Below are 27203 nucleotides of genomic sequence, written 5' to 3'. Positions count from 1 at the left end.
TGGGGATATTCTAAGGTAAGGCATCTATCACTAACGTGTCTCTTTCAGATTGACTGTACATTCACGAGTGGGACTTAGTCCTTATGAAATAGTTTTTGGTCGGCCGGCAAATATATGGGGAGTGCCGAGGCCGACCAAATTCAGTGAAATTGAGTATCGTGTATTGCTTGACTCTGAATGAATTGATGGCTAAATTGCGTGTTTTACACAATAGGTTCATGATACATTGCCTCAGGCTTCTGAAGATTCAGGACACGTCATTGATCCTGGTTCCTGGGTCCTGGTTAAGAATTTTCAGCGGACAAAGAACGATCAGCCCCGCTGGACCGGACCCTACTTGGTGCTATCATCTACGCGATCTGCAGTGCGAGTGCGCGGTAAAAAGAACCGGATCCACGGCGTACATTATAAGAGAGCCTCTTTGCCTCTGCCGTACGACCAGTGGGTCCAGAAACGAATTACAGACTCTGAAAGTGAAACCGTGCCTCGTTTTCTGCCTTTTAGCGATGCACGTTTAATTGGGACAAACTCTGAGCGTGAAAGCGACTATCTTCTGCAAGAAGCTGTGCCACCGTCAGTTCGACTGGATACAACTGAACCTGAACTTTTGTTCCATGATCAGACATTGCCTGGCAAAGGCCGTTATAATTTGCGACCAAGAGTCGTGGGACTAATAAAGTGACATTCTTTTCTTTGCAATTTTTGAATTTATGCTCTCTCCTCTGAGAAACTGTTTTGACCGATTTTTGTTTTCGAACCACCATCCGGGTTCAGCTGTAGGGTCGCGGTATAAAGACTTAGAGCGTACTGCCGTGTAGACACAAGGTCGACGGTTCTGTTTTGTTCTAGGGCGTTCCCTAGGACATTCAGAGGTACACTGAGCAAATCGAACCAACTGCCGCGAACAGCACGGTTAGAGGATGCAGTTTTTCGAGATGGAGAGGCCTGTTGAAAGAATGAGCTTTAAGAGGAAAATGTGCCAAATCATGAGCAGAACGTGTTTTTAATATTGTGTCTTTTTATGTTACTTAGCCTAATGATGTTTTTGATGGGATATATAATATTCTCTTTTCAAGTGACGTTTGCACCCACTACACAACCCATATCTTCTCCTACTGTTTCTTCTCATTCTTTTCACCCTCTGCCTAAACATGAGTCCATTAGGAGATTGGAATTCGTCAACAACTCCTTTGTTCAGCTTCTGCACCAACACCAGCAAGTAGTGAACACGACTAATTGTTGGATGTGTGGTCTTATGTCTCATACTACTGATAAAGGTATTCCTTACCTGGTCCTGCCATTCAGCTACAATGGTTCTGTGTGGGCATACAGAAAGATTTTCATCTATGCTCGTGAAGTTTACCCACTACGTTCTGTGAAGGACAATCCAAAGAATAGTGCTTTAGTCAAGGGTATAGTAGACATGATTAGAGGAGTTAGCTCCTATGAGACTATCCCGAGAGATGGGACACTAGCGTATATTGGATGGAACGTTACTGGATATGGAGTTAGTCTGAGTGAGAATCAGCGAGCGAAAAGATCCTCTCCGATTTGGATCGTACCCCATCAGGGTCATTATTGTCTGCAAGGTAATGGCAAGAATCCGAGAGCTCAGTTAGGGAAGAGTGTCTGCACTGAGACATATGTTTTTTGCGTCCCAGTCTTCCCCATCGTTTTTAGCAGCTAAGGGTACTTATTTTGTCCGTTACGATAAAGCGAACACATGGTTGCCCCCTGATTTCTCAGGCACATGTTTTGTTTCGTTCCTGTTGCCTCCTACGAATACAGCTGCGGCAGATTACCACAAGACGTTAATTGTTAGAGGTGTCATCAGTAAGGAAGATACTGCAGGACAAGAATTAGGAGTTTTCTTGAAGGGTTTTCTGCCGTTTTGGGGACCTATGGTTAACATCAGGAACATTCGACAACTGACGAGAGTGGTTGAGTCCACCATAGTTGAGACTGCAGGTGCCCTTAGTAACTTGACTGCTGAGCTCCAGTCGGATCGCCTTATGACTCTTCAGAACAGAGTTGCGTCAGATGTCATACTTGCAGATAGAGGAGGGGTATGTAAATTCATTCAATCGAGCTGCTGCGTTTTCATTCCAGACAATGCTCCGACAGTCTACCAAGCCATTTCCAGGCTACATAAGATCTACGAGTCTATACATGTGGACGAAGGAGATTGGTCGTTAATGGGATGGTTTTAGGGATCGTTATCCACCTGGGGATGGAAGATTCTGATGATCATTCGGATGGTTTTAGATATCCTTTTCCTGTTCTGTCTTTGCATACAGTGTGCTCCTGCTATATGTGGCCTTTGTGCTACTTTGTGTGCGAGGAGACCTGTCCAGAGAGAGTTACTAACTACTAGGATGATGCTACAGCAACATCTTGATGACCTGATGAATATAGACCTGGATTCAGACTGACATGAGTTTGGGTTTATTGCCTATGTAAGGGCAAAAGGAGGGTCTGAGGTTCCGAGATTCTGAACCAGTTCAATAAAGGTCGTCGTTTCGTGACGATTTTGATATCAGCGAACCGCAAATGACGAGTGCGGTATGTACGAGTGTTTTCGTCATGTTCGATTGATGGATTCACTGTGTATTCAGGGATTTCGTTCGAACCTTCGGGTTCCATTTTGTGTACGGCAGCCATTTTGTGGTTGCCCTCACATAGGCCAATGACTACGGCCGAGCGAGTCTTTGGGACACGTACACCTTTAGCTGACTTCTGTGTGACCTGAGCGAACTGACTCCATTGCCCGAAGCTAACCTCGTTGAGGCAGTTCCTTGTTCGGCAGCTGGTCAGATGGAGATCAAACTAGCAGGACATTGCTGAGTTTATGGTACATGCACACACACACTTCTATCTTGCTTCTCATCTGTTTCGGTTCCTTCTTTTATGGACTATTTATGGTTTGGGTTGAGGTCCTTTTATTATGGGTTCGTCCGGCCTGTCCGAGCAAGAATGTTGGGTTTTCCTTGTAATTGATGGTGGGCTGGACAACTGAAAGTGGGCTTGTCGTTATGCGATACCTTTTGAAATGTCACTTGGTGATTGGACAGTTTGTAAGTAATTGATGCTAGTCAGGAATGTGATTTTTGGCATAATAGACGATGTCTCGCAATATGAAATTGTGCAGTCTCTAGCGAACCACCCGTGTTGTGCTTCGTAGACTTCTGTTCTTAGTTGCAGCCAACAAATTTGATCTTTGACGTCACCAAGAAGTATCCTGTGTCTCTGTATTCTAAGACAGGTGAACCCGAAGACATTGGGCGTGCCCCTGGCGCCGCTGGGTTCTAAAACCCGGTTCTTCAAGTTCTCTGGCGCTTGCTGCCACTGGCTGCCAGTTCTGCACACTCAATTAGGCTCCAAGTGCCTCCAAATATAGCTATCGACTCATTCCCAGTGTGCGGAGCTCCTACCGCTTTGAAAATAATGATCGTGATATCTGCCGCTTATAAGATTCGGGTTTCGCGGCTCTTGCTGATTTGGATTACTGCTCGCGGCTGCTGTTGGGCATTGAGAAAGCCTCAAACAAGTAAGTGGCTCGACCCACTCTTCTTGCTCTTCGAGCTGACCTGTGGTGTACAGAGGTCAGCTTGGAACCCTCACGGCCCCTGCCGCCCGTGAATGCTGGCTGCGGCTGCTGCCCCTGCGCTTTGCAAAAGACTCACGCCGCCAAAATCTGAAGTCGATGTAGTAGTCGAATCGCGGTCTCTGATGCAAATAGTGCAGTTTGGCGGTTCCTGCTCTGGCTCCAGCTCCGGCCGCCTCCAACACTATCTGGGGGCTTAAAGGCAAGGCGTGGGTCAGCAGGGCACAGGCGGGTACACTACAAATGATTTGCGGATTTGGGGTTTCAGGTCCGAGCTGCTGCCACCTCTGCCGCTCTGGTGCTTCGTCTGCTTCCCGCTCCCGCTCTCCTGGGTCACACGCAAAACCTGGAAACTGGAATGCTACTCTGGGGGAGATTTGTGAACCGTATTTTGAGTCTCTTTTTGCAATATTCCTATTTTGGTTACTGTATGTTGGATTTCTATTGTTTTGGTCTTGTTTTACATAGATAAATATTTGCTTTTGTTCTAAAACTGATGTGGTGTACTTTTGTAGTGTTTTCACTGTATTACTGGGTGTTATGTGCAAATGCTTTAAACATTGCATCTGAGAAGTCTGACTGCTAGTGACAAGCTCAAGCCCCTTACTTAGACAAGGTACAAACGTGCCCATTAGATTCCCCATGTTAGACTAATGTTCTGATTTCTTACCTTTGCCTCAAATTGTAAAGCACTCCGATATCCTTCGGGATCAAGTTTGCGCTATATAAAACTTTATAAATAAATAAACAGGGCACCTTCTGCCCTGTTTAGACACCTTTCAGGTCAGTAGGTTTGACAGAAGGATAAATGGGCATCTATGTCTTCCTTCTCCGAGCACTATTATTTGGATGCTAGCAGCGCTGTACTTCAGAGTTTCTAATTGAAACTAAATAGCAACTTTTACCTCGTCCTGCATATATTTAGAGTCCGATAAGAAATTTGTGGAAATAAGTATACAACAGAACAAGCGATTTACATTTGGAAACAAACCTATTTGTTAACATCTTCCCACCACGTCTTACTAGTATGATATTCATCTTGATTGCTTTGTTCCTTCCTGCTAAATACAACCACATTCCATCCCTTTTCCAAGCAGGGTAAAGAAAAAATTGGAAGAACTGATTCTACTGGAGCCTGTAGCACCATATATTATATATGTTAATCTACATTATATAGCAGCTCTACTGGAGTCACACAACGCCACTTGTCACATACGGCTATGAACTTTTTTATCCTGTCAAATCGGTTGAATTTAAATAGTGCACACATGAACGTGTGGAAACAAATGTCCATTAGAAATATGCATACAATTACTTGGAATAAGAATTCAAAAGTAAAGACCACTTAAAATGTGTTTTATTCCGGGATTAACACAGTTGTCAACAGCAAATTATGTCCTAAATTCATAAAGAAAGCAGCAAAAGATAACTGGAATCCAACAAAATAATTTTAACTAAAGATCCCTTACTCAGACAAGACAGATGTTTGCAAAAAAACTGGGATATCGTAAGTTTGAAAGAAAAGACAAGCGGGCTCCCCATACAGTGAAGGAATAATTTCCAATTCTCATTTCACTCCCCACCACAGACCACACACTCCCAGCAAGCAGTAATTTAGTCTGATCTTTCTCTTTAAATTCAATAAGGATATTAGAAAGCTCCCCAGAACCTAAAACAAATATACACCTTTATTGTTCAGCAGAACAGTACATTTTCATAAAAGGATTCTTTTGTGACAATTTACTGAAAGGTCTTACCTTGATTGTTATACTCATTATCTGTGTTTATCGGAGGATTTATGGGTAAAAAAAAGTTAAGGAAAAACTGAAGAAAATACCAAGATAAAAAGAAGTAAAACCTGTCATTTATTGAAAACCTGTTTATTACTAACCCAATAGTCACCGATGCCACCATTAACTATGAACATTAAAAGACACCAAGATGAACCTTTGGAAGAGACAAATGTGCCAACATTCATTTAGACCTCTCTGGAATAGAGTTATGAAAGTTAATAGTTCTGTTTAATCACGAAAATGGTAACCATACATTTATCGCTTACTTTTTCCAAGGACTCCAAAAGGATACCAGTGGCCTACAGAACATGACATTTGTAGATTAACAGTAGAACATTTCCATGCAGACTATCTTTCTGGAGTTGTGATAGTTACTACCTTATAGAATTATGAGCTATTAAAACAGAGAGACTAGGGTAGCTTGTGATGGCAAACACCAAAACAATCAGCAGAAGGCATTTTCTTTAAAACACTAGTGTAAGACTGGAATATATCTTGTTTTTTACAAATACTTTTCTCTCCGACAATAAATATATAGGATAGTTTTGTAGGGACAGGTTAGATCACCTTGTATAGCACTACTGACAAGCCTACTGACAGTGATTTAAACAGAAAGGGTTGGCAGGTGAACAAAAGTGGATATCGCAGGCAAGTAGCCCGTCATCATTGCTGTGGGGATGCCTTTCTTGCCAATAAAAGGGAAAACCTCAATGTATCCAAGCTCTGCTTTCATGGGATGCATTTCCTCAGCAGCACACAAACCATCAATATGAACCCAATAATTCACATAGACTCGGTAGAAGGGTTACTTTGCTGCAATTACATTATCAGAGAAGCAAAAACAAATAAAGCTTTTCAGCTCAAACTTCAAGGATTAAGATTGAGTGACAAGTTTGGATGCAAAACATTCTCTTCTACTGAGAATAGAGGTTCACTTTGCAGGATGCCATTTGATAACTGGCATCAAATACAGTAGATCTTTCAAAAAACATGGGGAGCCCTTCCTTCCAATGTTCCTGTATTTCTGTATCACAAGTCTGATTGAACACAATAGTGCATGTTAGAAGCCCAATTAACTTGAATAGCATCCCGTAATGATTTCTGCCATGATTAGTGGAAACAACTATATTGCATTTAATGATTAACTTTAAAGTCAGTTCGATCCAAAAAGGACTCTGAAATACAATAAAGTGGGTAACTTATTATTTTGAATGATACATGTAACCACAAATTTATCTTGTGGACAGATGCAAATAACAAGGAGCTGGGTCTGAGGAATCTATTTACCCCAGGAAATCCTTCAGGATCTATGTTATGAAACGGCCCTCCCTGCAGACTTGAGATTCAATGCAGTAGTGTCTGGTAAAAGTAAGCCCACTGGCTGCCTGGCATGATGTCCAATGCCAAGCTAAACAAACCGTATTTAGTAGCTGTAGTACTCTGTATTCACCCTGCTGGGCCATATTTATCGTAGGGTCACTATTTTTCTTGTAAATTAACTCGGGTATCACACTCTGACCATGGGAAAACAACTAAAAAATTATAATCTGCACATCGCCCAATCTGGGGTAGTATCACTTGTAGCACTCTTTTGCTATGTGTAATTTTACCTCAATACTAAACCTTATTTCCCTTGTTTTTTCTCCAATCATTCCATGGTATTCAATTATTTTGTATTGGTAGACGTTAACAATGCAAAAACAACAATTGATGGACAGAATGTTGCACAATGGCAAAACATTCACCCCCAGTCACAGATATGGGTTTAATCCATCGTTATTTTGCTCACCACACCACCCCAGTTCAGACTGGCCATATGCAAATGAGTCTTGATCCTGTGCCTCATGGGAACAGTCCAGCCCCAACTGCCAAGCCATGTCTTCCCTGGACCGGAATCAAGCATCCCAGGACCGGTTTCAGGCGATCAGCCTTCATCAGCCAGGTTAGCTTGATTCCAGTGGCATGGAGAGCACAGGACTCACGTCTGAGCATACCCGTCCCACTCGGGGTGACAAATGCAAAAACAAGCGTTTACAATGCAATGGTCTCGGCATTGTTAAAGTTAGAGCTATTGGCATTGCTCATGACATTATTTTTGTTTATGTTTTTGTTTTTAAAACATTTAAAGAAACGGCATTGTCATTTACAATAAATCTCTCTCAAATGCGAGACCTATTGCATTTGCACCGACACACACAAAGCCACTCACACACACAGAGCCACCCACACAGAGCCACCATACAGAGCTACCTACACAGAGCTATTCACATAGATCAACCCACCCACAAATAGAGCCACAAACACAGAGCTACCTACACACACACATAGTTACCTACATACAGACAGAGCTACCTACGCATAGAGCCACCTACAAAAAAGCCACCCACACAGAGCCACCCACATACATACACACAGAGGGCGTGTGCTAGAGGGCGTGTGCTAGAGGGCCTGTGCTGGAGGGAATGTGTTAGAGGGAATGTGTTAGAGGGAATGTTAGAGGGCGTTTGCAGATTGGTTCTCACCTGCATGCTCACTTTCTCATCATCAGCTATTGCCAATTATTGCTGGAAAGTGTAAAAAATTTAAGAAAAAAGAGAGGAGAGTGAAGAATAGACAGTGTGTAGTAATATGAAGTACACTAAAGTATACTAGAGAGCGTGGTAGGGGGTGTTAGAGTGTGTGTTACAGAGTGTGTGTTACAGAGTGTGTGTGTGTTACAGAGTGTGTGTGTGTTACAGAGTGTGTGTGTTACAGAGTGTGTGTGTGTTACAGAGTGTGTGTGTGTTACAGAGTGTGTGTGTTACAGAGTGTGTGTGTTACAGAGTGTGTGTTACAGCCATCTCACGATCAGGTCCACAGCGCATGCACCTGGCATGGCGCCCTCTTTAGTCTCCAGTTAAAGGCTAGCTGGGCACTGTGCACCCTTGAACCAAGGCCAGAAGCTTATTAACGAACAACCCTGGTCCAGGAGAAACTAGTGCCAGAAAGATCAGCCTCTTTTGAACCATGGGGCTGCCCAGACGATAGGTAAAGTGAACAAGGAGGAAAAACCCACTAAAGAGCAAATGCTGGTCGAGTGCTGGAGGGGTACCCTTACATGTGCCAGGTACAAACTCATTGAAGGATAGTGACTCAGGTTAGAGCAAGCAGTCCTTGTGGAGTCTGTACCCCCGATTTCTGGTCTTGGACCACACATACCGACTGCCCCACGAAGCCCCTTGATCTACACTGGACAGAGTATGTGACCAGCACGGGCCATTGTTGTTACTGAAAACTGGCTCGCTAAGTTCTCAATGAAGGGCAAACAATCCAAGAACCCCTTTTTTCAGCATGAAATGCCATGGAAACAGAATCGACCACTGAACTGGCAAAAGAAGAAAAAATCTACAATATATGCCCAAGCCGAACCAAGAAAAGGGCCCCACTAGAACCAAAATCACAATGGTGTTCTAGGGCCGGGGACCTCACATTAGCCCAATACCCTAACCACAAAGTACATGACTTACACTGCGCCAACCTACCTTCGACTTCATGCTCCTTTCTTTAACCATCAGGACTCAAATCTCCAATCATCAGTGCTCATAAACTACCAGACTCCCTCCCGTAACATGCAGCAGTGGTAGGGGCGTGGTTAGGAGCTGATGCAACAGAGATTCATCCAGCTTCCTGGCACACACAACAGCCCAGTCAAATACGCCTCCAAGTCCACTTATTAATTGTATAATTAAATGGATTACATTTAGCCTCTGGCTTCAATGCTTACAATTCACGTGCACACTAGATGAGAACCACGAGGTTGAATAATATCTTCATCACAAGTGCTCATCAATTTACTGGAAACCAATACCAACCCGAAAACAAAAACCTGGGAAGGGGATGAATGTACCATTTTTCCAACACTTTAGGAATGCAGCTAAACTGTAACGATCGAGGTCTAGGAGTAAAGCAGAGTCAAGAAGTGATATGTGTTTATAAAAATTAAGTACTACAAATATTTTTCGACTATTTCCGTCCAAACACTACGTTGGATCACTGCCCCTCAAACGTTCACCTTGAAATACAGCATACATATTCTGTTCTACTACCTACCCCAAACGCCAACATTATTGCCACAATATTTACACACTAGACTGTATTATCGGACGATTGAGATTGAATAGGAACACGGAGCACCCGTCACGCACCCGAGGATGTGGGAGAATACAGCTCTTTTAGAGAAGTCAATTTGAGGCATGCTATATTCGAATATTCATCGTATTATCATTCCCCTATCGAGATTTTTCAGCTTAGGACTCGAAGAACACCTAGTGAAAAGCTGTCTGAGGCAATCACATATCAGTCACTAGCGCTGAACAGCAAACACTGGCAAACTCTACATAATGCGCATACAAAACAGTGGAACATATGCTGGAGCATTACAACATTTGACGAGAACACCCTCCGAAGTGAATTTTAACACCCAGAGCACCACAACCACCCATTCTGCGACGCTTACGTTACTCAATCAATCATGGCATTTGTATACTGCGCTACTCACCCGGGAGGGTCTCAAGGCGCTGGGGGGAGGGGTCCGTCACTGCTCGAACAGCCAGGTCTTGAGCTGTTTCCTGATGGAGATGGTCTTGGATCAGCCGAAGGTGGATGGGGAGGGTGTTCCAAGTCTTGGCTGCCAGGTAGAAGGTTCTTCCTCCGGCTGTGGCTCTGCGGATGCGTGGTACGGTGGCGAGGGCGTGGCTTGTCGATCGTAGCTGGCTGGCGGGTGGGTGTGTAGAAGGTCAGGCGGTCGTTGAGGTACTTGGGGCCCAGATCGTGGAGAGCCTTGTGTGCGTGAGTGAGGAGCCTGAACGTGATTCTCTTGCTGACGGGGAGTCAGTGCAGGTCTCTGAGGTGGCCGGAGATGTGGCTGTGTCGGGGGATGTCCAGGATGAGTCGTGCAGAGGCGTTCTGGATGCGTTGGAGTCTTTTTTGAAGTTTGGTGGTGACGAGTGCCTTGGTGATGGTCTTCCTGGTTTCAGTGGGGATCCATCGGAAGATCTTGCGGAGCATGCGCAGGGTGTTGAAGCACAATGAGGAGACGGCGTTGACTTGTCTGGTCATCGAGAGGGAGGAGTCCAGGATGAAGCCCAGGTTGCCCGCGTGGTCCGTTGGCTTGGGAGTGGTGCCCAGGGCAGGGGGCCACCAGGAATCGTCCCAGGCGGAGGGCGATGATCCCAGGATGAGGACTTCCGTGTGAGAACACGCGGCCCACATCACCAACTGTACAAATTTAAGGGGCCCATGGATAAATGTCGGTTTCTATATTCAAAGCTCTTAACAGTTAGAGAATTATGATGGAAACTGAACAACTTTAAATGTCAATGGACAGTTGCTATGAGCACCCACCTGGTTCGCCAGCATGCCGGCCTAGACCAGATGGGCTACAGTGCCTGTAAGTGGCAGCCTCGGGTCTCGTCTGTATTTGACATGCCCTCCTTTATTACTGGCCCGACGGGCTGCCTTGCATCAGAAAACGGTTTCTGATGTAAGACGCACATTGAATTTCACTCTGAGGAGATCGCTGGGGCAGACAGTGACTTCTAAATAGGAGCGGGGGTTCAACGGGAGGCGAAGGGCGGCCGAAGGCTCGGAGAGGGCCATGACGTCACTCCTGCGACAGGGCCAGCGATGCATGCACTCCAGCTGCTGATGCAAGCACGCTGGTCACCTCCTGCCCCAGGCTAGCAAACAAACAAAAACCGGTTCAGGAAGGAGACTCCCGATATTTGAAGTCTAAAATGGCGCAAGTATGGTTAAATTTTAGCTGTCCTCACCTAAAATAGTCTCGGCTTCATTAGAAGTCAATGGGAAAAAGACATTCCCCGGATTTGGTTTTAAAACCGCCCACTTTCCTGTTCGAAAAAAATTGGCTGGTATGGAATGGCTCTATAAACACGCCGTCGAAACAACCTGTCCTCGTATTACATAGGCGTACAGACATGACCACAGCAGCTGTGTCAAAAGCGATTTTTTTTCACGTTATATGGGGAAAAGCACAGCAACAAACAGCACCACCATGTTTCTTCGAGGCGAAGCAGAAATGCCTCTGAGAAACCAGCGTCATTTTTGGGATTGAGGGGCGTGTTTTCTTTCTCTCCTCTTCCCATTGGCTGGAATGTAAAATTCCAGCCAATGTTGTTTTTGCATTTGTCACCTCGAGTGGGACGGGTATGCTCAGACGTGAGTCTCGTGCTCTCCATGCCACTGGAATCAAGCTATCTTGGCTTCTGAAGGCTGATAGCCAGACACCGGTCCTGGGATGCTTGATTCCGGTCCAGGGTAGATATGGCTTGGCAATTCGGGCTGGACTCTTCCCATGAGGCACAGAGTCAAGACTGATTTGCATATGGCCATGTCTGAACTGGTGTGGTGTGGTGAGAAAATGAACTATGGATTAAACCCAGATCTGTGACTGGGGGTGAATGTTTTGCCATTGTGCAACATTCCGTCCATCCATTGTTGTTTTTGCAACCGACGTTAACAATGATCAGTATCCTTTAAGGTTTCTTCTTTCAAATGTTTATTACTTCTAGTTTTATGTTACTTCCACATTTGATCTTTTCTTTTTCGCAAACCGTTAACTTTCAAGACCTCAATGCATTTTGGGCACCTTGCCCTTTTCAGAGGGTTAATTAAATAAAATAATTTTCATTTTGAATCATTAGATTTTTCTCCTGAGAAACCAATAAAGAAAAATAAACTTCTTAATTAATGAACTACAGTTTAGTCACTGTTTAGACCACAATTCTTAAAGTTAATAGTTCTCTGATATATACAACAAACTATTTACAATTAAGCCCTGTGCGCGCTTGTTACGGTCTTGTCAATTCATGTGCTTGTTTGAATTGAGATATTTAGCTGTCAACAATGTTATCTAGTTGTACGATTACCAAAGAGCTCGCTCCCTTGCCTACCAAGGTTGAGCCCGTCGAGATACACTTGGTATCCGGACGAGAACTCTATGATGAGTGCCAATTGGAATTCCAGTGGGTGAGAGTCCTTTTGATAACATAGGGTGATCCCCTTGGGCTGGTATGGAGAGGTAGGCTGAGCATGGTAAGGGTTCCCTCCTGTTTTTGTATGGTTAGATGTTTACGAAGGTGAGCAAACCCTGTATCACTTCTGATGCCCTCCTCCTTGGAACAAAGATGTATATTTTAAAGTGCTCCAGGATCCCTGGTGTGGGCAGAGCTATTCACTAGTCTCAGTGTCATTTCCTATTTTGGGATTAGAGGGAGTAGACCTTTTTTAAGGAGATCCTGCACTTTCAGCTTTAACATTTTTAGATCTTCTGTTTTGAAGGCTCTTTTTGGGCTTGATGTTGGTGGATATTTTAACTAATTTGATGCAATATTTGAATTCCTCTATATTTAATACCCATTTGTGGAAATAATTTTTCACTCTCAGTGGAGCATTTCTAAGCTGTCCCCTACTGGTGTTACGTATTGGGGGTCACCAGAATGTGTCATTCGCTTTAAGTGCCAAATCCTGTTGTGGACTAGCTCCTATCTCTTGGTCTGGTAAATAGATTCGCTCCTTTGAGACACTTATTGCAGCTGTAGACTTGCTCCCTGATTTCCTGTTGATGCACAGGAATGGCTTTGATGCTTTTGTTGGAAGTCAGGCCTCACTATAGATCAATGAATCACAGCCTTAGCCCTCTTTCTAAACTCTTCTGGCAGTGGCTGTATGAGATCCTCAACATCTTCCCAATGCTGCTCAACAGAGTTTTAGAGTTGATGAAGCACCACTTGGTAGATGCTTCTCTCTACATTTTTCTGCCTACTTTCTCCCACATTTTGCTCTATCTGCTTGCTGATGGTCCTGCGGATGTAGGAACTTTAGCTCTCTCCTTAACTGTGGACACTATAAAGGAGTCAGCCAGCCTGCTCATCTTAATGCATACGGAGTCTGAGATTAAAGATCTGCACTACTCCAATTTTAGGACGGCCACCTTCAAACAAGCTGGTGCTCTAAAGGTGTCCTTACCATAGTCGAAAAAAACACTAAGGTACATGGGTAGGAAATGGTTTCTCTCTAGATAGGTGAAGATTTTTCAGGAGGAAGCAAGTGTCCACTTGTTCTTTCGTGAGCTACACCTCTAGGTACCTGCAGCTTTCTTGACAATTTCATTGTAAAGTAGAAATCCACTTGGAGGTGAGGTTTGTGACGGACATTAATCCAGTTCCTCCTCCAGAGTCATCTTTTATCTCCTGCCATGTGTCTTCTTCCCCACGAGAGCACACTCTAATGAGGGTTGTTAAAATTTCTAATACAATTCCTTCTATTACTCATTTGGCTGTTGTTGCTGGAGGAGCATCGCGTTTATTGGCATGTTGTCTGTGGGTTTCTTAGGTAGCTTTAGAACACATTCTATATGGTTTTAGAGATTTGTTGAACCCTTTCTCTGCAGCAACATTGCCATTTCACCTTAGAGATGTTCAATGCTTGCTGCTCAACAGATGTCTGCTCGAATCATTATTGATATTCTATCTGTCTCCAAAATGTAACATCTTTTTTACTGCTTTCCTTGCCTACCATCAACCCAGAGCTCACGAACTTGCTTCAGAACTAAACAGCAGAAAAAATAATTATGATGGAGAACACTTATTGAGGCTTTGAGGGTTTACAATAGAAGTCACGGTGGTAAACATGGCTTATTTCCTGATTGATGCCAACATTTGGGGAGTGAGGGGAAAATATTGACATTTCCAGACTCATCCATTAGATGGTGGAATAGTGCCCAGTAAGTGAATCCAGAAAAGATGCATGCTGTAAAAATAAGCATCTGTGAAGTGTACTGTAGGCTTTTCAGAAATTGGCTGCCTACAGTAATTATGACATCAGTAACATCTTTTGACAATAATGATGTTTGATCACCTACAAGGGTTCAAAATAAGGAGCACTTCACCCTCCCTCTTTAGAGTAAACAAATAATTGATCTCATTGTGTATAGTTTTCCTGGTATATCTGTGAGCCCATCAGAAATATTACAGAGGACCTCTGAGGAAAAACACATGAGTGGAGAGAGGTTCTTGCTGATGCAAACCTCATCTGCTACACAAAACGAATCATGCATCGACCCAATACTTCTCCTCTAACATATTCAATGTTTTGTTATAAATGATATGACTTATGTGCTCTCTTGGCCTGAATTACTTGCAATACTCGGTGGAATTGTTCTTATTCTACAGAATATTTACACATTTTCAACAGCATGGATATCCTATCTAAATGGCTATCATGGTGCCCTTAAATCTCCATTTTTACGCTAGACGCATTATGCAGAACACAGCATGAGCTTCCAGTGGACAAGGCATACCATATTGATGGCTATCGAAATTCTGCACCCAACAATGCAACCGACAAGACCACATTCTACATATTAGAAACGACGTATGGCACACATTCAATACTGCACAGGTATGCCACATGATCGGTATTAACAGCTTGGTACTAATCCTTTAGAAACACATAAATCATACTGCAGATCACTCTACACACATCCTCTCAGCTCAAATATGAAATATAGTAAAATAACGCCATGTTCACAACAGAGACCCCACTCGATACAATATACACTAACCAATCAATAAAGAACCTAACCAAATCAATTAATGAAACAGACCATTTGCAAACAACAAAAGATTCACCGTTACACTACTGATGGGGGCTCACACAACTACAGTTGGTTCTGTCAAAATCTACAAAAATCCCCATTACCATAAGGTGCCAAATTAAAGGCAGAAACTGTGTAACAAAAATACAGTTAGGGGAATACAAAAAGGTGGAAGGAAAGTCAGACACAAGAGTGGGGGCAAGAACCTAGACAATGCTGCAGTCAGAAGCAAATGTCAGCAATGATTGTTCCACATTGACGGATACAACTAAATCTCTGCTGGTGAATATCATGTCTGTGCAGAACGCTGATTTGCACTTAAAAAACGAGGTTTTAACTTGAGATCACATTAAAGCAAGCAAAAGGAGTCCATTCTACAATCAACTCGATAATGGGGATTAAAGCAAATTGACGTGCCTGCTTTGCTAGTGAATTGTAAGATTATATAGCAGTTTAAGAACATCTACAATTTATGAACTTTTGAAAAGCAGAACAAGACAAATACGGAACATTACATAGAGTGTGGATTGTTGTTTACTGTAGTCACATCAAATATCAGTTTGTAAAGGATATTGTTTCTTCTCTTCCTTTCCTCCTGAACTGTCACGTTTTTCCTTCTTTTCAGATTTCTCTTTGTCGTGTCTTGATTCCTACACGAACACATACATCTAATAAGTGTCTATACCTTTGTCACACATATATAATAACATCACATATACAACCTTATAGCTGAGAAGTTCCTTAAAACATTTGTTTACAATGTTTCGAAGTGATAAATAGCAGTAAGACTGTTACCCATAAAATTACTTGGCTATGATATTACTACGCTGCCTAAAATGTCAGCAGAAAAGAGAAATATACTGCACCTTCTTACTACCAGAAGAACTTTTTTCCATCTTCTCAAGCTTGATTGAATCACCTTTTTCTTTACTTGATGATTTTGATTTACTCTTTTCTCTCTCCTTTTCACTTGAATGAGGTGAACCAGATGGACTTTCACTTTTACTGTGTTTTGAAAAACCACCTATAAAGTCAAGTGCACAAAGAGTGAAACTAATGGCCAAGAAGACTGATAGCCTTAAGCTATATAACAAAAAATGCTTGCAAAACGTACTTGTCCCATTTTCTTCTTTACGGCGCTTTGATTCTTGCATCACCTCACGTTCATTGTTTGAATGATCCTGAAGTCAAATAAAGAAAACAGACATGTCATTCAGCAATATATTTTACTAATTACGTCATGTACTAAAATAATAAGAAATCAGACACTAAAAGCCTGCATATCAATGATGTACAGGCCAACTGTATAGAATAATATATGTTCTCTTATGATGTGCTCTCTATATAGGTCCACACATTAAATGGTTACTTCTCAGTAGATGAGCTCTCGCAGTCTGGACACAGGTTTCAAAGAGGAGGCATTATTACTATGCATGTCAACTCCACATGCATCTTCCCCTCATTCTCATCACATGCGTGTTTGATATGCCAGCAAGCAGTCCAGAAACATGGACAAGCAGATGGATCTGCAGACTACTTATGTTGAAAAATAAACCAGTACTCCTTTCTCAGTTTGATGTGCAGGGTTTCCAATTATTAACCAAAGACCAGAAATTACTATTGTTTTTAACTTGGCATAAGTACTGATGTACAAGATGCAGAGAATCTTACCATTACTATATCTGGTTTGCTCTTCCGTCACAATTGACCATGGCATTTTGAATACCAGGAAGATCAGTAAAAGACTGTCAGCTCCATAAAACCCTTTGTGTAGTTACCTGCAGAGTATGCTTAGGTCATTACACAAGGGAATTGTGTTGGATAAACTGCGGGATTCATCATAGCTCCTCCCTACTGTTCATTTTATCTTTGACCTATCTAATATCGTACAGACGTTTTAATGTCTACTTTGTGTGCATTGCCAGCTCCACTGACATACTAATGGATTAAACATTATAACTGAAGACCATCTACACAAAGATCACCTTAAATTATATTTGCTCAAGAGCAAAACCTTATATTGTGGTTTTAGCATAATTTCTTTCTAGAGAAATTCTACTCAATAGTGGAGACTATCTCAATTAGCATATTCTCTACTTTTTAGTTGCCCCCATTATCTGAGTTCTGAACCTTCCATTGTTGTACCACAGAACAGGTTAGTTACCTTCTTACTGGTAGATACTTTAACTGCAGATTATTCACCTTTAGAAAATTCTCCAAGTGCCAGACTGGATTAGGAAACTTTTCAGAGCAGTGCTCTGGCGAGCCTATAGATTACGCTGTGTTGCTCTGCATATAGATTGTTCCTCCCCAGACGTGACGGACCAGAGCTGGATACAAGCGCCACCCCTGTGCGCTGATGTCATTAGAGCATTAAAAATTGCTAGTATGCATGTGCAGAGCTCTGTCTTGGGACCTTTTTAGTGTGACTAAAATGTCTTAAAGGACCGAGCAGGCAAAATGCAAGGCAATAGTGCTAAGTGAATGTGTGCAACAACACTAATGTTGCAGCCTGGCATACATCAAGGACAGGCACACTGCATCCCAACTCAGGGGTCACAGCTTTAGCCCTAGAGGAAGAAGGTCTCGGACCTTCTGGAAGCTGTTTCTTTTAGCCAATTAGTTCCAGACATTAATACAGACAACTCTCCACCTTGATAGTGCTTTTCTGCCCAGTCTTTACTTTCTTCACCCCACGAGAACCACAGAAAAAGCTGCTAGACCACCCGATGGTCTTTTATAAGATAGCTTTAACAGCTTACAGCTCTTTTGGGGTCCAACCAATGGAGTTTCTCTTTCTCTTTGGAAAGGTGAGGTAGGGCATAGAATGCTGGAAGGGTGCCGGATATCCCAACATTGAAAATAGTAATGACTTTTGGAAAGGAGGTCACATGATTTCATAAAACATCATGATCATGATCCGCATGTCCTGTAATCGTTGCGGCAGAAGCTCTGAACTCCAAAATATCCAGGATCGCTCCAAAAAATAGAAGCCTCGGAGAAGAAGTCAGGTAGAACTACCACTAGTTGATAAAAAACAGATACACTTTCAAGAGGTTTGCCTTACAGAGATGGCCCAAGACGGACTGGTGAGACCACCTTAAACAGCCAGTGGTTGAGGTTTGGGAATGTAGACAGTCCTGATCTCGTAAGATGGACAGTGACCACCACCATCACTGGAGCAAAACATACTGAAAATACTCCTTGCCTACCTTGAGGCACAGACAACAAATGTGGACTGCAGAACTGCTATATGCAAATATGCGTCCTGCAGATCTAAAAAGACTATCCAGGTGCCTGAGTCCAGCAGAGTACACAGGATCTGTGAGGGCCCATGTAACTAAGTATCCGTATATGTGCAACTACGTACAATATTCACTCTTTTTTTCAAAAATGTTATAACTGTGTGACAGCAGTTTAGAGAAATGTCCTACCCAGCATTTCAAGTATTGAAGGTCTTGGAAAGCTGTACAAAACCCGACACTGAATGAATACAAGTAGCAGTCCAGTTGTAAATAAAGATAATTTTCTTGGAAGAATAGATGTATTGCAATGAAGACACTGTCCTTTACTAACGTGACAGTGGATTGGTAGTGTTAGTGTTGTAGTTGTTTCCACCGGGTACTCTAACACTATGCAAGGTGTCGCTGAGGGGCTGTGTCCCGGCTTCACTCATCGCCCCAAGGTGAGGAATGGCCGTATTACAGGGTCCGACCCTTGACGAAGTAGGCGAGAGAGACGGTAAGAAATGTTAAAGGAGGGGTCTTATTACTGGATCAGGGGCATTCTAGTATTCTTTTGGTCATTGTTATTGGGACAGAATCACCATGAAACACTGATTTAGGGCATTTTCTGATTACATTACCCAGTTTCACTTCATGACCAGTAACTGCTCAGCACGCCTTTAAAAAACGTTATTAGGATATTGGGCAGTATATTCTCGCTGACAAGGAGATACGGGGACACATACATGACACTTCTATGCATTCTGTCCGCGTTGTACAGTAAATATCACTGCAAGAGTCTTAGGATGATTACAAATAATTATACAAATCAATGTGGGGTTCGTATGTCTATACATATAAGGGCAATGCACCCCATTCCCCCCAGTCTATGAAACTATGCCTTAAAAAGAGGATACTCTTAAAAAACAGTATAACATCGAAGTACGACTTGAAGCCATATTGCATTATCACAGTAAAGCCTCTACAAAAGTATTAAGGAAAAAAAGAAAAGAAAAATAAGACTAGAGATGAGCAATGAGACCTAGATACATATTTTTATTTTAGCTCTATATAACAGTGTGCAACTACGGGGAGGCACTAGCATCCCCATCTGGAGTTGAATATTACCTTCCAGATGGCCGGATAAGGAGTCTTTTTCTTGGACATGTTTGCTAACCACAATGTGCGCTTTAACTTTGCGTGTGCTGTGCTTCATGGTTTGCCGCGCATCACATTTCATTGTAATAGAAGGGAAATGCTACTTACCAGTGTGCATCTGTTCTTGGCATGTAGAGCTGCAGAGTTGTACACCTTAGTGTTAGACCGCCACCTGGTGTTGGGCTCGGGTGATTGCAGGTTGTTGTGGTCTCGGAAGAAGGCTTTGTAGTGATGATATAGGCGACTCCTCCCTTGGACAACAGTGCGCATGGGCGTCGACTCCATCCTTAGATTGTTTTTCGCCATGATGGGAAATGATGGAGTTAGTAGAGATATAGTAAGAAAAAGGATGTCCATGCGTGTGCATTCAAATAAGATGAAAACTGGAACGGATACGAATCCAGAGGATGCGGGAGGGGGTGTACAACTCTGCAGCTCTACATGCCAAGAACAGATGCATACTGGTAAGTAGCATTTTCCGTTCAAGGCATATGAGCTGCAGATTGTACACCTTAGCATCGATTGTGCAGAAGTGTCTCCCCTTAGCGGTGGTCACCTGTATCCGTTGCAGTTGTTTGAAATAAAGTTTTAAGGACAGCTTGGCCTATTGCAGCTTGCTGCTTGGCTTGCACACCAACACAACAGTGTTTAGTGAAGGTATGTGGTGTAGACCATGTAGCTGCCTTGCATATATCCTCTAATGGTATATTTCCTAAGAAAGCCATAGAGGTTCCTAGTTGGCGAGTAGAATGCACTCTAGGAGGGACTGTTAGTGTACGTTTAGCTTTAGCATAGCATATTTGTATACATTTTACAATCCACCTCGCAATCCCACCTTTGGAGATGGGGTTGCCTTTATGAGGAGGTTGTTTTGTCTTTCTAAAGGATTTAGTTCTATCTATTTAGTATAAAAGAGCTCTTTTAACATCTAATGTGTGTAATGCTCTTTCTGCCACAGAGTCTGGGTTTTGGAAAAACACAGGTAACTACGGATTGGTTTAGGTGAAAGGAAGTGATGACCTTTGGAAGAAATTTTGGATTGGAGCTAAGAACCACTTTGCTAGGATGTATTTGAAAAAATGGTTCTTGTGTTGTGAAAGCTTGTATTTCACTTACTCTTCTAGGAGAGGTAATAAGAACAAGGAAAGCTGTTTTCCATGTTAGAAATTGGCGTCCACATTTATGTAAAGGCTCGAACGGGGTCCCATGAGCTTTGTGAGTACTAAATTTAGGTTACACAAAGGGTAAGGTGGTAACCTTGGTGGGATTATTCTTTTTAATCCCTCCATGAATGCTTTAATTGCAGGTACTCTGAAGAGAGACAGATGTTGCCTGTTTTGTAAATAGGCTGTAATTGCTGCAAGGTGCAGGCGTATGGAAGAATATGCCAAATTAGACCTTTGTAAATGTAAAAGGTAGCAAATGATATTCTGGATGGACGCATCCAGGGGATCAATTTGGTTATTGTTGCAATAGATGGCAAATCTTTTCCATTTAGCGGCATAACACGCTCTGGTAGTAGGTCTCCTAGCCTCTTTAATGATGTTCATACAGTCTGGTGGTAGGTTTAGATAACCAAACTCTAAGACTTCAGGAGCCAGATCGCCAAATTCAGTTGGCTGGGATCTGGGTGTCTGATTTCTCCATGGTTCTGTGTTAGTAGGGATGGTGTGAGGCGTAGCTTTTGATGGGGAGCTAGAGACATTTCTAGTAGTGTGGTGAACCACGGTTGGCGTGCCCTATAGGGAGCTACCAGTATCATTGTGAGAGACTGTTGTCTGAGCTTGCGCACTACTAATGGAATGAGTGGGAGAGGCGGAAAAGCGTACGCAAATCTGCCTGACCAGTTCATCCATATCGAATTGCCCTCGGACTTTGGGTGTGGGAACCTGGCTGCGAAGGCTGGGAATTTTGCGTTTTCGTGGGTGGCAAACAGATCTATGTGTGGATGCTCCCATCTCTGGAAGAATGGCTGAAGAACTTGTGGATGTAGTTCACATTTGTGAATTTGTTGTGCCTGCCTACTTAACAGATCTACTATCTGATTGTGGACTCCTGAAGGTGCTCCGCTAGCAGATGTAGGTTTTGAGGAATGGCCCATCTCCAAATGTTATGTGCAAGTTGGGACAGTTGCAGAGAGTGTCCCCCCCCTGTTTTTGTATATAGTATATGGCTGTCATATTGTCAGTCCGGATTATGACAGCTTTGTTTTGTACTTGAAGTTGAAAAGTCTTGAGTGCTAGGAATATTGCTAGCAGCTCTAGGTGGTTGATATGGAACCTTTTCTGTGGAATGGTCCTTTGTCCTTGAGTTTTGTGATATAATAGATGGGCTCCCCACCCTGTGAGGGATGCGTCTGTTGTAAGCACTACATGTGGAAAAGGCTCTAGGAACGGCCGCCCCTTTGTTAGGTTTTTGGTGTTCCACCATTGCAGAGAGCGATATGTGCGGCTGTCCACCAACACCAGGTCTTTTAGTTGACCCGGAGCTTGGTTCCACTATTGTGCTAAGCACTCTTGTAGGGGACGCATCTGCAGTCTTGCGTGTGGTACTATGAAGATGCAAGATGCCATCATGCCTATTAGTCTCAAGAACACCCTGGCTTGTAGAGACTGCTGGTGTTGAAACTTCGTGACTACGGCTTGAATGCTCTGTATCCTGGCTGTGATGGGATACGCTAGAGCTGTGGATGTATTTAATGTAGCTCCTAGATACTGATGTACATGCGAAGGCTGTATGTGCGACTTGGTGTAGTTTATTGTGAATCCTAAGTCGTGCAATGTTTGAATCGTTTGCTGTGTGTGCTGTGATTGAACGATTTTGCTTTAATTAGCCAGTCGTCTAGGTAAGGGAAGACATGTATCTGTTGTCTTCTGAGATGTGCTGCTACTACTGCTAGGCACTTTGTGAATACTCTTGGTGCCGTGGTTACCCCAAATGGAAGGACTTTGAATTGATAATGTTGTCCTTCTAGTACAACCCTTAGATACTTTCTGTGAGCAGGATGTATGGGGACATGGAAGTAGGCGTCCTTTAGATCTAGTGTTGTAAGGAAGTCGCCCTGTTGTAGTAGTGGAAGCACCTGTTGTAAAGTGAACAGATGGAAATGATCTGATTGTATGTAGCGATTGAGGGGCCTGAGGTCGAGTATTGGTCTCAGTGTCCAGTCTTTATTGGGAATTAGAAAATACAGTGAGTAAACCCCCATTCCCTGTTCTTCTCAAGGAACTATTTGAATAGCACCTTTAAGTAGAAGTGATAACACTTCTTGTTGAAGCAGAGTTAGATGGTCTGTAGACATTGGACGCTATCTCAGAGGTATTTTTGGAGGTGTTGCTGTAAGTTCTAGGCAGTAACCATGTTGGATAATCTTTCTTACCCACTTGTCTGTTGTAATGGAGTTCCAGACAGACAGGAACTGTGTTAATCTGCCCCCTACAGGAGTGGTATGCTGTGGGGAGAGCAGAGGGAAGTCATTGCTTGGTTGTGGAAGAGGATCGATTGTTATTGTTACCGCGACCTCTTCCTTTGTTATTGTTTCCTCTATATCCTCCTCTAAAGTATCCTTTATTGGAGGAGGTTTGTGACTTAAAAGATGATGTAGTGTCTGCTGAGTCTGCTTGGAGCCTCCTCTGTCAGAGGAGTGACGAAAGGAACCTCTATTTGGTGTAGACTGTAAAGCTCCAATAGACTTAGCCGTGTCAGTGTCTTTTTTCATCTTTTCTAGTATGTTGTCTACTTGAGGACCAAATAATTGGTTTTGATTGAAAGGCTGGTTTAAAATGGTAGTTTGCACCTCTTGTTTAAACCCTGAAATGCGTAGCCACGCATGTCTCAGTCAGTCAGTCAGTCAAATACTTTATTCGATAAATAAATATCCCCTTTTTCTAGCATTGGACACCACTAATGAATCTAGTGGAAGGTGTCCTTTAATATAGACTGGGTCTGTAGGTGCGGGTCTATATTTCTTTTCAATTCTAGGGTTTAAAATTCTTGTGCGTACAGGATCTTTAAATACTTCTGGAGCATGCTTGACTACTCCATTAATCATTGGAAGAATTTGAGCAGTCCTCACAGAGTGCTCAAAGGTGTCTTAGAGAAAATCCTCTTCAATATCGTCCGAATGCATAGACACTCCATGGTAAACAGCAGCTCTGTTTAACAAATGACTAAAACTAATTGGGTCTTCTGGAGGGGAAGGTTTTGATGGGTATGAATGCGATACTGGAACGTCAGGCATATTCTGTGAATTTGGAAAATCATATATGGGTACCTCTGTTGGGTTTGAATAATCCCATATACCCTCATCTATGTGGTATGAGCTAGGCTCTTCCTCATCCTCCCCTCCCTCTAAGTTATATTCATCATCATTTTGCTGTGAGGAATGTGATGATAATGGAGAATGTGCAGGAGATATATGAGGTGATATGTGAGGAGGTATAGGAGAAGGAGGAAGAAGAGGTATAGGAGAGGAAGGGTGCATAGGAGATGTTGCACCGTCCTTCTTGGCAGGCACCACATGAGTGGGTGGTGCATCTGCTGGTCTCTTCTTATGAAGTGTATTGCCCACATGACCTGTCTTTGGGTCTATATAGATCTTCAATTGTTGAGGATCTGGTGTAAAAAGTTCCTCCTCTTCTACAACCTTCCTGGGCTTCGATTTTTTCGGCTCCGGTGTAGGTTGTGGTTTTTCTTTAACATTGGGAGGTGTTGTAACGTCTTGTGGCAGAGTTTTCGCTGCCGAACGTGTTGTTTTCAGCTTTGTAGGCAAGTTCGAGGGTTTGGACACCTTAGAATCAGGCTTCTTTGTCTTCGGCACCGAAGATGTGGAAGTGGACGGCTTCGGATCCGGTGCTTCTTTCGGTTTCGGTATCGATACGTCTTTATGTTTCGGTGCCGGTACAATTTTTGGCTTCGGTACCGAAGGGTCTTTTGGCTTTGGTGCTGAGGTGTCTTTATGTTTCGGTGCCGACAGGAGATGTTTACTCGGTGTGGAGGGACTAGAAGGGTTTGTTGGTTTCTTCGGAGCCGGGCTCGATGGCGGGGCTGTCGAAGTGGATTTTCGGTCTCGACTGGGCCTTTTGGGCGGAGTGCTGACCTTTGCCTTAGGTTTGGGCAGAGTATGTGGTGCAGGGGTAGTAGTACTCATGCTCTGACCCGATGGAATGTAGTCATCTGAGTCGTCTGCCTCCGATACGATCTTGAGCTCCGGAGAATCTTCTTCGGGAACGAGGGGAACCTCTTTGTCGAAGATATCCTTCGGTGCTGGGGCTGATCTCCTCATCTCGTGTCGACGGGCCCTCCAATCCCGGATGGTTTTCTTCGATCGAAAGGACGCACAAGCTATGCAGGTCGACTCGTCGTGTTCGGGCGATTGTCAGAGGTTACAGACCTCGAGGTGATCGCTATGTGGGAATTTTGCCTGGCATTTCGGGCCTTTCTTGAACGAAGTTCTTTCCATGTGGTGTAGGCCGCACGGCTTCGATAGGCCTAACGGCCCACTTCGATGACCGGAATGGAAGTTGTCGTCGAAAAGCCTTGTCTTCGATGTCGAAGGTAGTTTGTTGAAGTTTGTGGAAGTTCTACGCTTCGAAGTTGCTGCAAAATGTTTTTCTGGCCGGAGCGGAGAAACTTTCATCCGAACCCAGTGGCAGAAAAAAACTATCTAAGGATGGAGTCGATGCCCATGCGCACTGTTGTCCAAGGGAGGAGTCACCTATATCATGACTACAAAGACTTCTTCCAAGACAACAACAACCTGAAATCATCCGAGCCCAACACCAGGCGGCGGTCTAATGCTAAGGTGTACAATCTGCAGCTTGACCTCATTGAAACAATGTTATGAAATGTTAAAACGGCAACAGAAACTGAGAGTTGGTTTGATTACTTTCCGCATATAAATCTAACTTGAAAAATGTTATCCTGGTTTTACAGAGAAAGCTCCAGCATCAGCAGAGTTCTATGTAGATTGTATGTGGATCATGGGTTTGAGACGATATAAAGATGGCTCTATAGACAAGACCGATGAATCTTGGTCTTCACAAAGGCCATCGAACTAGAAAATGACCAAAACATGTTGACAAAGAATCTAGTGGTAGGAGAGAAATTTTGCCCAGAGACCAATCATATGTCTATTTTAACCCTGTCTACGGATCCCGTGAATAATCTATTTATTGCCGCCCCAGAAATGGCATTCGTGATGCCTATATAGGCACCACCCAGGCTTGATGTCAGCTACATTTTGTGACATTCCACGCCAGAAGAACAGACAAACTGAACACTGAAAGGGAAGTACCCTCACCCTAGAAATCCATTTGTAGAGCTGGGAGAATAGGTGGGTTGGTAAGGAATCAGCGGCTAGATAGATTCTATACCAGATAAGGCGTTCCTGTAGCGAAGTACCTTGTTCATCTGATAGATACTTCTAGCTGCAGATTACTTACCTCAGAATGGAGACTCAAATAATAACTCCCGGAGGTGGGTCTGTAGGAAGCTGGACTTCTTTGCAGATGTCCCCCCATTTTTGCGCCTCTTAGAACTTCTACATGCTGGTTGTTCAAACCTGACAGTGCACTGAAGCCTGCTTACCAGGCTCCAGTGCCAGCATTCTTTCCCCTAAAGCACAAGTTACTACTTGTGTAACGATATATCTGTAAGAGACATTAGTTAGTGATAGATTCCTTACCTTAGAATATCCCCAGGCGTCAGACTGGATCCGGAAAATTTTGCGTAGCAATACCCCTGCGCGCTGGTAGGCGTCGTCTGCGGCTCCGCGTCCGTCGTCGGCGTCGTGAGCGCCGGGATGACGTCGTCGGAGTATATAGACGGCGCCCATGCGCGCTGACGTCAGTTCTGATAACACAGCTTTTCCGCGCCAGATACGCAGAGCCATGATAGAACTAACACTGGTGCCATGAAACTAGGGCCCTGAAAGGGGATGACCTTAACCCTAAATATCGGTTCGCAGAACGGGGAGGACGGGAGGGCGGTAAGGAATCTATCACTAACTAATGTCTCTTACAGATATATCGTTACACAAGTAGTAACTTGTGCATCTGAAAGAGACACGTTAGTGATAGATTCCTTACCTTAGAATAGATACCCCAGCAATACCAACCCCGGTGGTGGGTCTGCGAACCAATATCACACCAGAAAGTCCTGGAGGACGGAACGGCCAAAGAAGCCATCCCTCCGGACTTGACTGTCCAGGCAGTAGTGTCTTGCGAACGTGTGCAGCGAGGCCCACGTGGCTGCCTGACAGATGTCCTGCAGGGGGACACCGCGGCCCAGGGCAGTTGTCGTCGCCGTGGCCCGAGTGGAGTGAGCCCGCAATCCAGCCGGGGGCTCCTTCCTCGCCATGGAGTAGCATGCTTGGATGCACAAGATGATCCACCTGGAGATGGTCCTCTTGTGTACAGCCTTGCCCTTCTTCGCGCCCACATAACCAACGAAGAGTTGGTCATCCACCCGGAATTGGCGAGTGCGGTCTAGGTAGTAGGAGAGCGCACATTTTGGATCCAGACGGTGGAGCCTCTCCTCCTCTTTCGAGGGATGCGGAGTCGGAAAGAAGGTGGGCAAGGTGATGGACTGCCCGATGTGGAAGGCCGTGACAACCTTGGGCAGAAAGGAAGGTCGTGTACGCAACACCACCTTATCAGGATGAACAGACAGGAAAGGTGGAGAAGAAGAAAGAGCCTGGAGCTCACTCACCCTCCTGGCAGAGGTGATGGCAACCAGGAAGGCCGTCTTCAGAGTAAGGAGACGAAGAG

The 27203-nt window shown here is 43.8% G+C and overlaps 1 protein-coding gene across 2 annotated transcripts in view; it reads right to left on the bottom strand.

The window, feature by feature from the left end:
• The window catches only part of THOC2 (THO complex subunit 2), a 1289207-nt gene that overhangs the window by 50836 nt on the left and 1211168 nt on the right, over positions 1–27203 (bottom strand). For both annotated transcript variants that reach the window (XM_086918507.1, XM_086918508.1), the window contains exons 34-37: positions 16167–16233; positions 15919–16076; positions 15626–15702; positions 5362–5406 (exon numbers count right to left, since the gene is read on the bottom strand). In XM_086918507.1, the coding sequence (XP_086774633.1) occupies positions 5379–5406; positions 15626–15702; positions 15919–16076; positions 16167–16233 (330 nt within the window). In that variant the 3' untranslated portion in view covers positions 5362–5378. The remainder of the gene's footprint in view (positions 1–5361; positions 5407–15625; positions 15703–15918; positions 16077–16166; positions 16234–27203) is intronic.

The sequence above is a fragment of the Lissotriton vulgaris genome, chromosome 4_1 (assembly GCF_964263255.1).
Source record: "Lissotriton vulgaris chromosome 4_1, aLisVul1.2, whole genome shotgun sequence".
Lineage (NCBI taxonomy): Eukaryota > Metazoa > Chordata > Amphibia > Caudata > Salamandridae > Lissotriton > Lissotriton vulgaris.
This window is presented reverse-complemented; position numbering and strand designations above follow the sequence as displayed.